The sequence below is a fragment of the Capra hircus genome, chromosome 9 (assembly GCF_001704415.2).
Source record: "Capra hircus breed San Clemente chromosome 9, ASM170441v1, whole genome shotgun sequence".
Taxonomy (NCBI): Eukaryota; Metazoa; Chordata; class Mammalia; order Artiodactyla; family Bovidae; genus Capra; species Capra hircus.
In genome coordinates, this window is record NC_030816.1 from 27337715 (window position 1) to 27350835 (window position 13121).

At 41.4% G+C, this 13121-nt stretch overlaps 2 protein-coding genes across 3 annotated transcripts in view; one reads left to right on the forward strand and one right to left on the reverse strand.

Moving 5' to 3' along the window:
• CDC40 (cell division cycle 40) overlaps positions 1-4424 on the reverse strand; it is a 46845-nt gene extending 42421 nt beyond the window's left edge. The window contains exon 1 of the mRNA XM_005684575.3: positions 4073-4424. Coding sequence (XP_005684632.1) covers positions 4073-4345 — 273 coding nt within the window. The 5' untranslated portion in view covers positions 4346-4424. The remainder of the gene's footprint in view (positions 1-4072) is intronic.
• The window catches only part of WASF1 (WAS protein family member 1), a 68954-nt gene continuing 60545 nt past the window's right edge, over positions 4713-13121 (forward strand). Inside the window, exon 1 of one of the 2 annotated variants that reach the window (XM_018053075.1) lies at positions 4713-5290. The gene's annotated coding sequence lies outside the window, so the exon portion shown is untranslated. The remainder of the gene's footprint in view (positions 5291-13121) is intronic. The other variant, XM_018053076.1, reaches the window with a different exon arrangement.

A 13121-nucleotide genomic window follows, 5' to 3' on the forward strand; every position in this document is an offset into this window, starting at 1 on the left:
GGTAAAAGAATTTCTCCAACAAGGAAAATCTGTGGCTTGTTATTTCTCCATAACAAGACACAAATTTGCAACATACATAATTGGCACAATATCCGGAATATATAAAGATCTCCTACACATCAGAAGGAAAAGACAACCCAATAGTAACTTCAAAAATAAAAACACTAATAAGATATATGAACTCTCATTAGTGTTTAGTGATATGGATTAAAAAACATTGCATAAGTTCATACTTTGCCAAAATGTTTACTATTAGTCACAACTTGACAATTACAAATCAATGTATTTGTATGCTTCACATCTTTTCCTCTGGATATTTTTCCACCATTAAATTTACTAGGTATAAGCTTTTTTTAAATAAAGCTTATTAACAAACAAGTGATGATCAATATCCCTTACTCTCATAGACTCTGGAGCCCTGAGGGGTTTAGCCCCAGCCCCATTTCTAATGGACCTCTGATACTTTATTCAGTCTTTTCTCCTGGATTATCTTACTCGTAACTTGAAGTGATTGAGCTGAGTTCTATAGATGTCCCCACACTCCCACCCATTGGGTATACACTGAATCTCAATGTATGTACTTTTTCAAGACTTTGTTTTTCACTTATTCTTTCATTCCTTTACTCACCCTATCTATCTCTCATAATTTTGTATACGAGGCATTGAGAACATGAAAACAAATATACACAACAACCTCAGGTCTCTAGGGTCTGGTCCAGAGGAAAGAAAAAAATTAACAAATCACAGCAATGTGGCAAATGCTATATATACCACTGAAGTGTGGGAAGGGGGTTGAGGTAGACAGAGGAGGAGACATGCGCTGAGCCTGAGCAACAGCAGAGCTTTGGGGGTGGGAAAGAAGGAGGCACGAAGCAAGGGACTTCCCGGCAGAGAGACCAGTGTGAGCAAAGTCTTGAGGGGGATAAAAGAAAATAGACTTTGCGGACTTTGTGGAGAGGTCATCATGGGAGAATGGCAGGCCTCATATGTTATTAATACATAAGGAACTTAGAAATTACTGGGCAGGCAAGAAAGTGTCTTTGGCAAGGAAGTGATATGATAACACTGGAATTTAGAAACTCATTTTGAGTGCATTGTGAAGGGAAACCCGGGGTATGGAGCTGGGAGACAAGAAAGAAGGAAGTAGAAAGTCCAGTTAGAAAGTTATTATAATTGTCTTGAAGAAAAATTATAAAATTATAAGAATCTGAACAGTGGTAGCAGAAAAGGAAAGAGAGATTTGATAAATAACATAGGCACTATTGAGTAATGGTTCCTTTTCATTACCAGGACCTATTACCCAAGAGTAGGAATTCAGAGAGAAAGAAAAGTCAAGAATGACACTTGAGAGAAGTGAGGAAGATATAAAGTAGGCTGCATCTGTAAAAATAGAGAAGTAGAAATTGATTTGAAAGAAATTAATGAAACAGACATGTTAGAACCATTTGATTGATGAGCTTCAGGGGCTAAGGAAGAAGGAAAAGGAAGACCCCTCTGTTCTAAAGCATAGGTTGTGGAATCATTAATTCAAATGGGAAAAATAAGTAAAGCAGATTCTGAGGGAAAGAAAATGCTCATATTTTAACACATTGGATTGGAGGTGACTGAGAGCCATCCTGGGAGAGAGGTTAATAGTTCTGAAGCTAGCAAGGAGTTTAGAATGGATAAGGATAGTGTGCCTGGCACATGATTTATGAGATAATTACTAATGTTATCCCCTACTTTACAGATGAGAAAAAGTTAGACACGGAGCACTTAAATAATTTATCCAAGGTCACAATTCGGGTAACTCATGGAGGTAGGATTTGAATTCTGGCAGTCTTGATACCAGAGTCTGTGCAAACCATTTTGGTATTCACCTGTGAGTCATCAGAAGTACTGCAGGTTGAAGGCCTGGAGAATATGAGGGATGCAAAACAGACTAAGGAGTCTCAGGAAACATCCATATTGAAAGGGAGGGCAAAAGAACAGGAAAAAGAAGGCTGAGGATAGACCCACTGAAGCCAGAGGGAGAGAAAGTTTCCAAGGAGAACTATTTAATAGTGTCACTTGATGCACATACTCAAGACGACAGAACTTGACAACTGGGAGCCTAGTGACATTACTCAGAGAGAGTAAGTTTCCCAAGAAGCTAGGGCAAGGCTGCATTGAGTTGAGGAGAAAGTGAGATAAAGTGGGAGAGCTCCAAAAAGCTGAGTTGTGAAGAGAATAAAGACTCAGGAGGCTTCTGGAGGAGTGTAAGTTTGAGGAGTTTGTTCTGTTATAAAAACAGGATTCTAAGTATTCTTTCATACTTGATGTCCCTTTAAAAAGTAAAATCCATAAATAGCTCACTAAAAATCTGTAAGAGACTTAAGCTGTAGTACCTCACTTGGGAACATCATAATTAGAAAGGAGTTTTTGCCTCCCCTCACCACATCCTGAGCTCCTGATTCACCCCCATTAGGCTCTACTGGACCAGTACTACCAACTGGTAGATGCTCTCCTCCAGCTCCAGACACAGACACGTTTCCTCAGTTCTTCAAAGACACTCATCTCGCTGTCATCTCAAGGTTTGCTACCTCCTTTTGCTGGGAAACACTTGCCTTATTGTGCACTTGGCTGCTGCTGCTGCTAAGTCACTTCAGTCGTGTCCGACTCTGTGCGACCCCATAGACGGCAGCCCACCAGGCTCCGCCGTCCCTGGAATTCTCCAGGCAAGAAATCTGGAGTGGGTTGCCATTTCCTTCTCCAATGCATGAAAGTGAAAAGTGAAAGTGAAGTCACTCAGTGAAGTGAAGTGAAAGTGAAGTCACTCAGTGAAGTGAAGTGAAGTGAAAGTGAAGTCACTCAGTCGTGTCTGATCCTCTGGCACTTGGCTGGCTGTTTCCTATTCCTCAAAGCCACTTTTTCAAGAAGACTTCCCTAAACAATCTAGAGAAGTCAGGCTCCTACCTTATTCTCTATTACAGAACTCTATTTCATGGAGTCCTGTTTTTTTTCCTTCACAGCACTCTACCCACTCTGTAACCACTTCATTTGTTCACATTTTACTGGCTGCTTTTTCCACTAAAACTAACGCATCAAGGTATCAAAGATGTCTGGCTCATTGGCCTCTGTGTCTTCAGCTCTTAGAACAGTTCCTGGGAAGTAACATGTGTTCAACAAGCACTTGTTAAAGGAACTGTATAACCCAATTTCTTCCTCTTCCTCAGTTGGGATCATGCACACTATTTCTTAAATTCAAGGTCTTTTCTCACGGCCTTGCCTTATATATGCACTTTTATTAGATACCAAGCTTTATTTCGTCACAATAATCCTCTCATCTATGTAGGTGCTTTAAAAATTATACCTCCATTGTACAGGTGAGGAGACTGAGGAGGCTGTATAACTTGCCTAAGTTCAAACAAGTGGTGGAGCCGGGATCAGATTCTAGTTCTGACTTCAAAAACAAAACAAAGCCAGGCCGCTGCTCATTTAAAGCGAGGGCACGCACTCTAGTCTGGGAAGTTCTGATTTAGGTTTGTTTATGTTGTTACACCTGGAGAAGGCAATGGCAACCCACTCCAGTACTCTTGCCTGGAAAATCCCATGGACGGAGGACCCTGGTAGGCTGAAGTCCATCGGGTCGCGAAGAGTCGGACACGACTGAGCGACTTCACTTTCATTTTCATGCATTGGAGAAGGAAACGGCAACCCACTCCAGTGTTTTCGCCTGGAGAATCTCAGGGACGGCGGAGCCTGGTGGGCTGCCGTCTATGGGGTCGCACAGAGTCGGACACGACTGAAGCGACTTAGCAGCAGCAGCAGCATGTTGTTACACCTACTCTAATCAGGACACATCCTAATCCAGAAATTCAAATTTCACCCCCTCTTCCTGACTACGGGAGCCAAGAGCAGGGAGTGGAGGACTGTTCTGAACTTCCAATTCCCAGCTTCTCCCGAGAAAGACCTACAGAGGGAGAAGAATCCAAGCGTTAGCCACTCACCTGTCAGGACCGAAGAACAGGTAACCCGGGTTCTAACAAGTGATTGTCGGATTTTGGAGGGGAAACCGACAATTCCCGCCGCGCACCAGTGCCAAAGCACTTACCTTAACTGCCACCTCCGGAGCGGAGTCCACTGCCACTGCCAGAGAGGGCTTATCCGAAGACGATTTAGTTAAGTGCATGAGGGAATCCGCGGCGGGCAAGGAACACCGCCCGCCCTCACTGTCCGAGTCCGATTCGGACCCTGAACCCGAACCATAAGAAGCAGCGAGAGCTGCAATCGCAGCCGACATGACGGCAACAGACAATCTGTGAAGACCAGGCCCTGGCGGAAGAAGGAGCAGCTTTAGGTCCTGACAGATTGCAGTAATAGACATTATTTAGTTCCTCTCCAGAGAAACCATTTACATTTTCAAACAATCAACACAGTCGTTGAACTAGTATTAGAATAAGTACAATGGAACTCGGGATTTGGAAATATTTACCTAGGGAAACAGAGGCTATTATAATGGTTTACAACTTTCGGGACCTATGTGACTACATTAAAGACTACGAGTTCCGAAATACCTTGAGGCCGCCAAGTGCTACACTCCCGGCGTGCAGCGCGGCGGGAAGCGGAAGAAGCACGATGGGGATTGTAGTTTGGAGCGAGGGGCGGGGCGGGGCAGGCAGGCCCCTCTTTGACCCCGCCCCTGAATGGTTGGTTCATTCAATTGGCTATCATCTTCCCTCATTCCCCGGCCAAGCACTGTTCTCTCCGTCCCCCTCCCCCAAACTGAGGATTGGGCAATACCATATAAGCCTCAGGAAAGGGGGGAAAGAGCGATATTCATTCCCCCAGTTTTGGGTGAGTGGGTGGGGGCTGAGTTTCCCACCACAGCTGCACCTGGGCACTGAGAGCTGAAGAGGAAAGTGAGAATCTTAAGTGGGAAGACGTTGACTGACGGGGAATAGCTCCGGGTGGGAAAGATGGGGGATTAGGTGGCGAGAGTCCAGCGGTTCCCCCCTGCTTCAGGCGCGGGTCTCCGCGTCCGGTTGTGGAGCGTCGCGAAAGAGGAGGGGGCGGGTGGGGGGCGGCGGCGGCGGCGGCGACTCACGGTGTTGTTCGCTCGCGCGTCGAGCACACGGTGGGTCCGGTGACTGGCGGACGTCGCAGGCGGCGTTCCCCGTGGCCCGGTACCTCGGCCACTGCCCACAGCGGGTTCCACCCGGGAGACTGACGCTCCTGGAGGCTCTAGGTGGAGTCCCGGGAGCTGAGGGGACCGGCGGCCGCCGCCGAAGCATGAAGAAGGGGTAAGGCAAGAGCCCCTCAAGATTTCTCGGTGAGCGCGAGTCTCTGAGGAATTGTTTATCGGGGGGTCGGGGTACCGGGAGAGGAACTCTTCCCCACTGGCCAAGAACGGAGAGAGGTGCGCTTGGAGCGCTAGCCAGCCAAAGGTGGTGGGGATGGGCGCGCCTCCCCCGCGACGGCCCCCACCGCCATTCGCGGTTTCCAGAGCTCCGGCCGCCCACCCGCCAGCGGAGCTGTGGACCCAGGGACCCGGCGGCCGGCGGGCGCGCCTGGCTCTCGGCTGCGGGGACCGCCTCGAGGCTGCTCTAGGCGGGGAGACTGCGGGTCTCACCTGAGGTGCCACCGCCTGAGCGCCCCTGCCCCCGCGACCCGCCTCTGTGCCTGCTCGCTCCGGGGGAGCCTGCAGCACCGGGTGCCCGAGAAGCCAGGCTCGAGCTACGTGCCCGAGGCTCCGTATAGCCAGCTGGTGCGTTTGCGTGTTTGAGCCGCGAGTCTGTGTCTGTAAAGACACAACATAACGGTAAAGCGAGTGCGGGGATCCCTTTCTTCGCTGGAAGAGGAGGCGAAGCGGGCTGTCGTCTCCGACGCCTGCTCTGGGAGAGGGGGCCTTGAGCAGAGTTAGGGAGCTGCTCCCCCAGCTCCGACGCCGGCGGGACTCGCCCATTGTGCCACCCGGATAATTATTCAACTCTGCAGCATCCATTGCACCTTTTCCCATTTTTCTTTTCCCCTTGCTATAGCATGCCCCCTAGCTTCGGTACTCTGACGCCTTCTCTTGCACTTGCGGATGATGAACTGGAATAATGGCAAAAAGAAAGCACATCTGACCTGAGCATTCACAACCTATCTTATAGCCGATTTATTAAAGAATCCCCACTAGACTAGATACTTGAACACGATTCAGTCTGATTCTGTCGTTTTCTATGCAATGTGTGCCTAGGTTTATATTTTAATATTTTTTGATGTTACATCCACGTGTTAGCTAAGTCTTGTTTCTGTCCAGGAATTGATGTAATTGGTTTATTGGTTATGCAACCCGTCTGATGTTCTTTAATTTGTATAGGAGATAACTTTCATTTTCCTAATTGTTGATAGCACTATGCCATAGTTATGGACACAGTTTCAGTCTTTCGAACTCTCAGGAACTGTTTTTTTCCCTTATGCTCTAAGTTTCTGTTAGGGAAAGTGTTTTTCTTTACTGTCCAATATTTGCTACTAGATTTCTCAAGTTTTGAATAAGGAAAGTTTTGTATATCTTTATTTTTCAGTAATGGAATATTTGATTGCTAATCCTAGGCTTCGGTTGAATGAAAGGAAGCATTTAATGTTTAAGATGGGGTTTTAACTGAAATAACGATACATTTCCTAAATTTAACTAATTTTACTTTTTATTCTCTTGTTTGCAATGTCATGTATTTAATTACTTGTCAGAGGATTTCTTCTCATTTTTTTAACTTCTGTCTGCACGGATGGGTAGGCTACAATTTTGCATGATCTACCTGAAAGATGAAATATTTTTTAGAAACGGAAGAAACAACTGTTGGTTATTTGATTATTATGCTAAAAACTGTTTACATCTCGTTATTTAAAAATTAATGATTCGCTACCAAAAATAAGTGTTTTATTTTTCTTTTTTGTAATCCTCCCTTTCTAGCTTTTCTTGTTTTAGATTGTTGGCTTAACCCTCTTGGTAAAACGAATTTGCACATAGGCATTGCAGAGGCAGTTGTTTTAAGGTACAGTAATTGTTTTATGGCACTTGGAAGTGGCCCACATACAACTTGATGATGTAGAATCAGTTGCTTATTAGGAAATGACCATGCAGTTTATAAAATGGACACCTTGCCTTGGTTTCCTTATATGTAGATGGAAAAAGTCCATTTATGCCACCAACTGGTATGCATAAATTAAGTAAATATGTTTTCATGATGCTTTTGAATATTTTAAAAGTTATTCACATATTTTAGCTGGTGAATGGTGAAAATATTTCAGTGTAAAATACAGTGAAAAATGTCGTTAGGATTTTCTGTGGCATGTTAGAATGGCTGATTTACATTGAATTTTGCTTTGGAAACATGGCTCTAAATTGAATGTTTCTCATCCATCATATTTTTAATGATTGCACATTTAAAAAGTAATAATAGTTAATATATATATGTAGTTTTCAGTACAGGTTTAGTTATTATTGATGAAAAGTTACATGATTTGGTAATAAACAAGTAGAGTATTGAATAAAGTTTGTGAAAAAGAAAATCTCCAAAAAACGTTTAGACCTTTTTCATTGAAAAACTTGCAGAAGACACAATTCAAAATACATTTTGAATTTGTAATACATTGATGTTTGTAGTGTAATGTAATACATTGACTTTGTAATACATTGAAAATACATTGATCATTTGTAAGGTATGATGTGGAGCTACTTTATTCAGGTTTGTAAATAACCATATATATGTTCAGAGAGTCTATCAATATAATACTATATTTAATTACACATATTCCTTTATTGTCAGAATAAGGTATTGCCAAGTACTTGATTTTCATTACTACAGTATCTAGTAGCTTTTGATTTCCTTTTTGGAGGGTTGATTCAATTAATTTTCACAGCAAAAACTGCTATTAAAATATATTATTACTTTTACCAAAACAATACTTTTAATTACCTTGTGGTAAATTTTCATATAAATAATAAGACTATCAAATGTTTTTAAGGTTACTACTGTATAGTTTCTTTTTTAAGAATTAATTTGATGACATTTTTAATGTTTCCTTATATGGCCAACTGAAATTCAACTGCCATTATTACTTCATAAATACAGTTACGATTTCTCTAAGCTCCTTGAGGATAGGAACTGACCTGATGCTTATTATCATAAATCTGAAATTGCTATGGTAAAGAATCTACCTGCCAACTCAGGAGATGCGGGCTAGATCCCTGGGTCAGGAAGATCCCTTGGAGAAGAAAATGGCAATCCACTGCAGTATTCTTGCCTGGGAAATCCCTTGGACAGAGGAGCCTGGGGGCCTGCAGTCCGTGGGATCACAAAGAGTTGATTTGAACATGACTGATCGACTAAACAACAACTGAAATTGCTAGCGTAGTCTTTAGCAAGTAGTATAGATTTAATTTTTGTTGGACTAATAAAATGAGAGAATGAAGAATACCCATTGATTTAGTGTACCATGTAGAAAAATTTTAAAAGATATATCAAATTTTCAATTCAGAAAGAATACGGCTTTATCTCAAGAGAAAAGAAAAAAAAATGTATTGGGAAGTTCTTCGAACTTCACTTACCAATTCAGGTATAATTCCTTTACCCACACATTTTTTGAACCAGCATTAGAGATTGCATAATGTATACATTGCCAACCTTTCATTTATGAGATGATAATTTCTTCTTACCTCTTATAGGTCACTTCATGAAAATGTACACCGAAGGGTTTTTTTAAATTCCTAAATTCTATGAGTATAGAAGTGTGTATGATTCTTTTTTACATACTTCACTTTTTCAGTAAAATATTAATAAAAAGATGTATATAGATTGTATCCTGTGGTAAATGTGCCCAAATACCTAATTTTAAGTGACCTTTAGTGCGGAGCTTTTGCTTCCCTGGTGACTTAGAGGGTAAAGCATCTGCATGCAGTGTGAGAGACCCGGATTCAGTCCAAGACCCGGGTTCAATCCCTGGGTCGGGAAGATCCCCTGGAGAAGGAAATGGCAACCCACTCCAGTATTCTTGCCTGAAAAATCCCATGGACTGAGGAGCCTGGTAGGCTACAGTCCATGGGGTCGCAAAGAGTTGGACGCGACTGAGTGACTTCACATCACTTGAAGAATCTTGTGTTTTTAGTCCATCACACTTAGTTTATAATGTTGTATCTTTGTGTATTAGTTCTTTGTGTATCTTAGTTCTTAATTTCCAATACAATTTATTATATTTTTACCTTGTAAAATGGTTTAGAACTTGGAACTTAACTTTCTCTGAAGCAGTATGCTTTGTGGTTAGATTCTCAGGCAACTCACCAAATTTAACCCATGGTAAACTTGACTGATAGGAGTAGACTAATAACATTAGAGAGTTGTAAAGCTATGTTAATAATATTGAAAGCCCCTATGATACTGTGTATAGAGAGTTGTAAAGCTGTGTTAATAATACTGAAAGCCCCTATGATACTGTGTACAGCAGTCTTTCTGTGGGAAAATCAGTATCTACCTTGAAATGCTGGGAATATATTTTTCTTGTGTTAGATGTGACAGTATTGTTAGGAACTTGTCCTCTGACGCTCACTGGACATGAAGATCTTCCTCAGCCTTATATCATCTGGGGCAAGAGGCTAGAGTATGAGAAACTGGAAGGAGCTAGGATGGTCTTTGTAACGTTGAATAAGTAATTTTACCTCTTAAGGTCTTTGGTTTTCTCATTTATAAATTGAGAAGGTTGAGGTAGATGATCTCTGAGGTTCCTTTTGGTTATAAATAAAATTCAAAGGTGTTTCGAAGCTAAGTGTAACCCTTTGTTCTGAGAGTTCATTTTCCCTTTCTAATGTCACTGCTTATATATATTTCCTGTCAGAAAATTTATTCTTTCTGGATCTACTTCTGAAAAGATTATACTGTTAATCTTTTTCTCACATTACCTATTCTTGGAAGCAAGACTTTTTAGATTTTTAAAGAAGTTGTTAACACTTGCTGTTTTGTTTGCGTTTGTTTTCATTTTTTTTTTAAACTCCCAGCACCACCAAGAAACAGAATTAAGATGATTTTCTTTGCTTTCCTCTTTAGAGTTTTTTACTGACAGCCTATAAGTGAGGTCAATGTATACTTTAATTATACTTTGGAGAAAGATCATATCCAGTGTGTCTCCAGAGAAATTTTTTTAGAAGGCAAAATATTGTAACGAAAGTTGTGGAGTGGGTATATGAAGGTAAAGAGATGTCATACGGCTTGAGAATAGAGTTGACAGATAATGTGTGGGGGTACGTGGGTTCAATCCTTGGATCAGGAAGATCCCCTGGAGAAGGAAATGGCAACCCACTCCAATATTCTTGTCTGGAGAATTCCATGGACAGAGGAGCTGGTTAGGCTACAGTCCATGGGGTTACAAAGGGTTAGACATGACTTAGTGATTAAACAACAACAACTCTGTATTTTTATTTGCTAAATGTGGCACCCTTACATTGGATGCTGTGAAACTTTGGGCAGGACAAGAGTGTGGGTATGGGGCTTCCCAAGTGGCTCTAGTGGTAGAGAACCTGCCTGTCAGTTCAGGAAACCTAAGAGACGGGGTTTGATCCCTAGGTTAGGAAGATCCCCGGAGGAGGGCTTGGCAGTCCACCCCAGTATTCTTGCTTGGAGAATCCCATGGACGGAGGAGCCTGGAGGGCTACAGTCCATAGGGTCACAAAGAGTTGGATGACTTAGCACGCACGCATATATGCATGTGTGGTGTGTGGTTGGAGGCAGAGTGAGAAAGTCATCTTCCCTGAGGACAAGACAGTTTTGTTGTTGTTGTTTTGGTTGGTTACTTTGCTCTGCTCTGCTTCATTTTGTGTTTCTAGTACTTGTTCTTTAAGCTAAATGGATATTTGAGCTGATATAATTGCAACAGAAGAGCAGGTAACCAATTCTCTTAGGGAGGTGGTAAGATCAGGATGCTGTGAGAAAAGGGGTCATGAAACAGCTCTGTTTTTCATATACACTGGAGTATTTTGTAGGTTTTAATTAAGTTCTTATTTGGAGGTTAATAATATTTAAGAGTAACAGGTAATATGGTCTCCTGAGAGGAAAAGAAGTACCATTGCTTGCTTGCTCTATGTGCAAGCTACTGTATAGATAGTTATATTTATTATCTTATTTGATATCATAGTCTTCAAGATTTTATGGAGGAAGAGGGTTAACTGAATTAAACAAGTTTATTCTGCTCAGTAGCAGCACAAGGTTCTCTGGAAACCACTCTCTTCCCTTTCCCCAGGAAGTTACTACTGAAGCAGCCATTTTAGTAGCTTGATAATAGTGATTCTGCTTGCCTACTACTACCTTCTACCCTGAATTCTGAGGGTAGTAGGTGATAGTGGGTGAGGTATTGGTGACTGTCAAAATCACCACTAAATTTTGACAATTTATGGTGATTCTCTCATGCTAAACCAGTTATTCATTTAACACATAATTGTTGGGGGCCAACTAGGTGCTAGATACAGAGAATAAAGAGTAATATAGAGGTCTTGATTCTTTTGGAGTTAATAGTATGGTAAGAGTCAGAAAGTAAAAATATGCATATGTTTATTATTGGACTATGATGAGTGCTATAAAGGACAAAGACAGGTAACCTAGTTTACCTTGAAAATCAGGGACAACTTTGAGGAAAGATTGGTGGACATTAGCTATGTGAAAAAGGAAGAGAATGTAAAGAATACATGGTAAATGATTTTGAGATAGGAAAGAGCTTGGTAGGTTCAAGGAACCAAAAACGGCCAGAGTTGTTAAAGCTGAACAGGGTGGTTGTGGAGGTAAACAGGAGCCTGATCATGCAAGGCTACAGAAGTTTTGCTTCAGTGAAAGTTATGGATTTTTATTGTAAGTGTATTGGAGAAGGCCATAAAGGATTTTAATAAGGGTAATCACTGAATCAGATCTGACTTTTAAAAAGATCACTGTGGCTTAGAGGGGTTCAAAGAGATCAGTCGCAATTCTGCCCATCTTTGTACTTCATTGGTTTAGTTCCAGACACTGCATTGAGCTGGGTATTCAGGTTTTCCTGGGTCCCAAGTGTCCAGAGAATGGAATAATTTGTTTTCTCTCCAGTGGCTGAAGCTGTAAGACACAGAACTGAGAAACTGTTACTGGCTTTGTTTCTTGCTGAGTTAAGTATATAAGTAGGGGCATCTTGAAGAAAGAATAAGAAGCAAATACATAGAGTCCGGGCTGTGTTCAAGTGTCTTTGTCCATGGTCCTGAGATTGGGTTACAAAAGGCACCGTAATATCTCTGTAATAAGTTGTGCTTTTTACATAAACTGGTTGGAATGATATTTTTGGTACCTGGCAATCAACCAGTTGAATCCTCTCATAGATTTAGTAATTTGTACAAGGTCACCATGCTAGTAAGAATGGTAGAGGTGGAACTTGAACAGAGATTTCAAAGTCCCATTTTTTCCTATTACCCTATGCTGTCAAGCCACCACTCCTTAAATTCATGATTCTAAAGGGACTCTAAGGACGCGGGTGTTGAGTGTGATGACATCGGTTGGATGATGATGGCAGCAGTGCTTTGTTTTGTTTGTTTGTCAATGGGACAGTTTCCTGACATTATTTTCGCTTGAGTTCCTCAGGTCTACTCTAATAAGTTAATCTTTCTGTAACGATTAACTCATTAAAAAAAAAGGAAAAAGCCTTGTGTGTCAGGGAGTGGATTAACTTATTTGATTCTTCTACTGAAAAATATGAAGTCTGTTATGTTTTCCTGTTATGCTACAAAAGTAAGCTTTTTTGTTTTCCACTCCTTGATAAGACATATGTTGTATCCGGGCTTTTTGTTTGTTTTGATAAATTTTTGTAACATATATGTGCCTTATCTCCAGATAAAGCTGGAGAATTGTAGAAAGGTTAAGCAAAATGGGAGGAATGGGAGAAGCATTTTATATTTTAGTTGAAGACTAGCACACATTTATTTTAAAAACCGAAACAGAAGCTGTGTGTGATATATCATAATACATGGCTAGAAATTTATCAATTTTGTTGACATTTTCAAAGAACCCTCTTTGGTTTCATTGGTTTTTCTCTGTTGATTTTCCTTTCTCAATTTCATTGATTTCTGCTTTTTTTTTTTAAATTCTTCTGATTAATTTAGGCTTATACTGCTTTTTCTA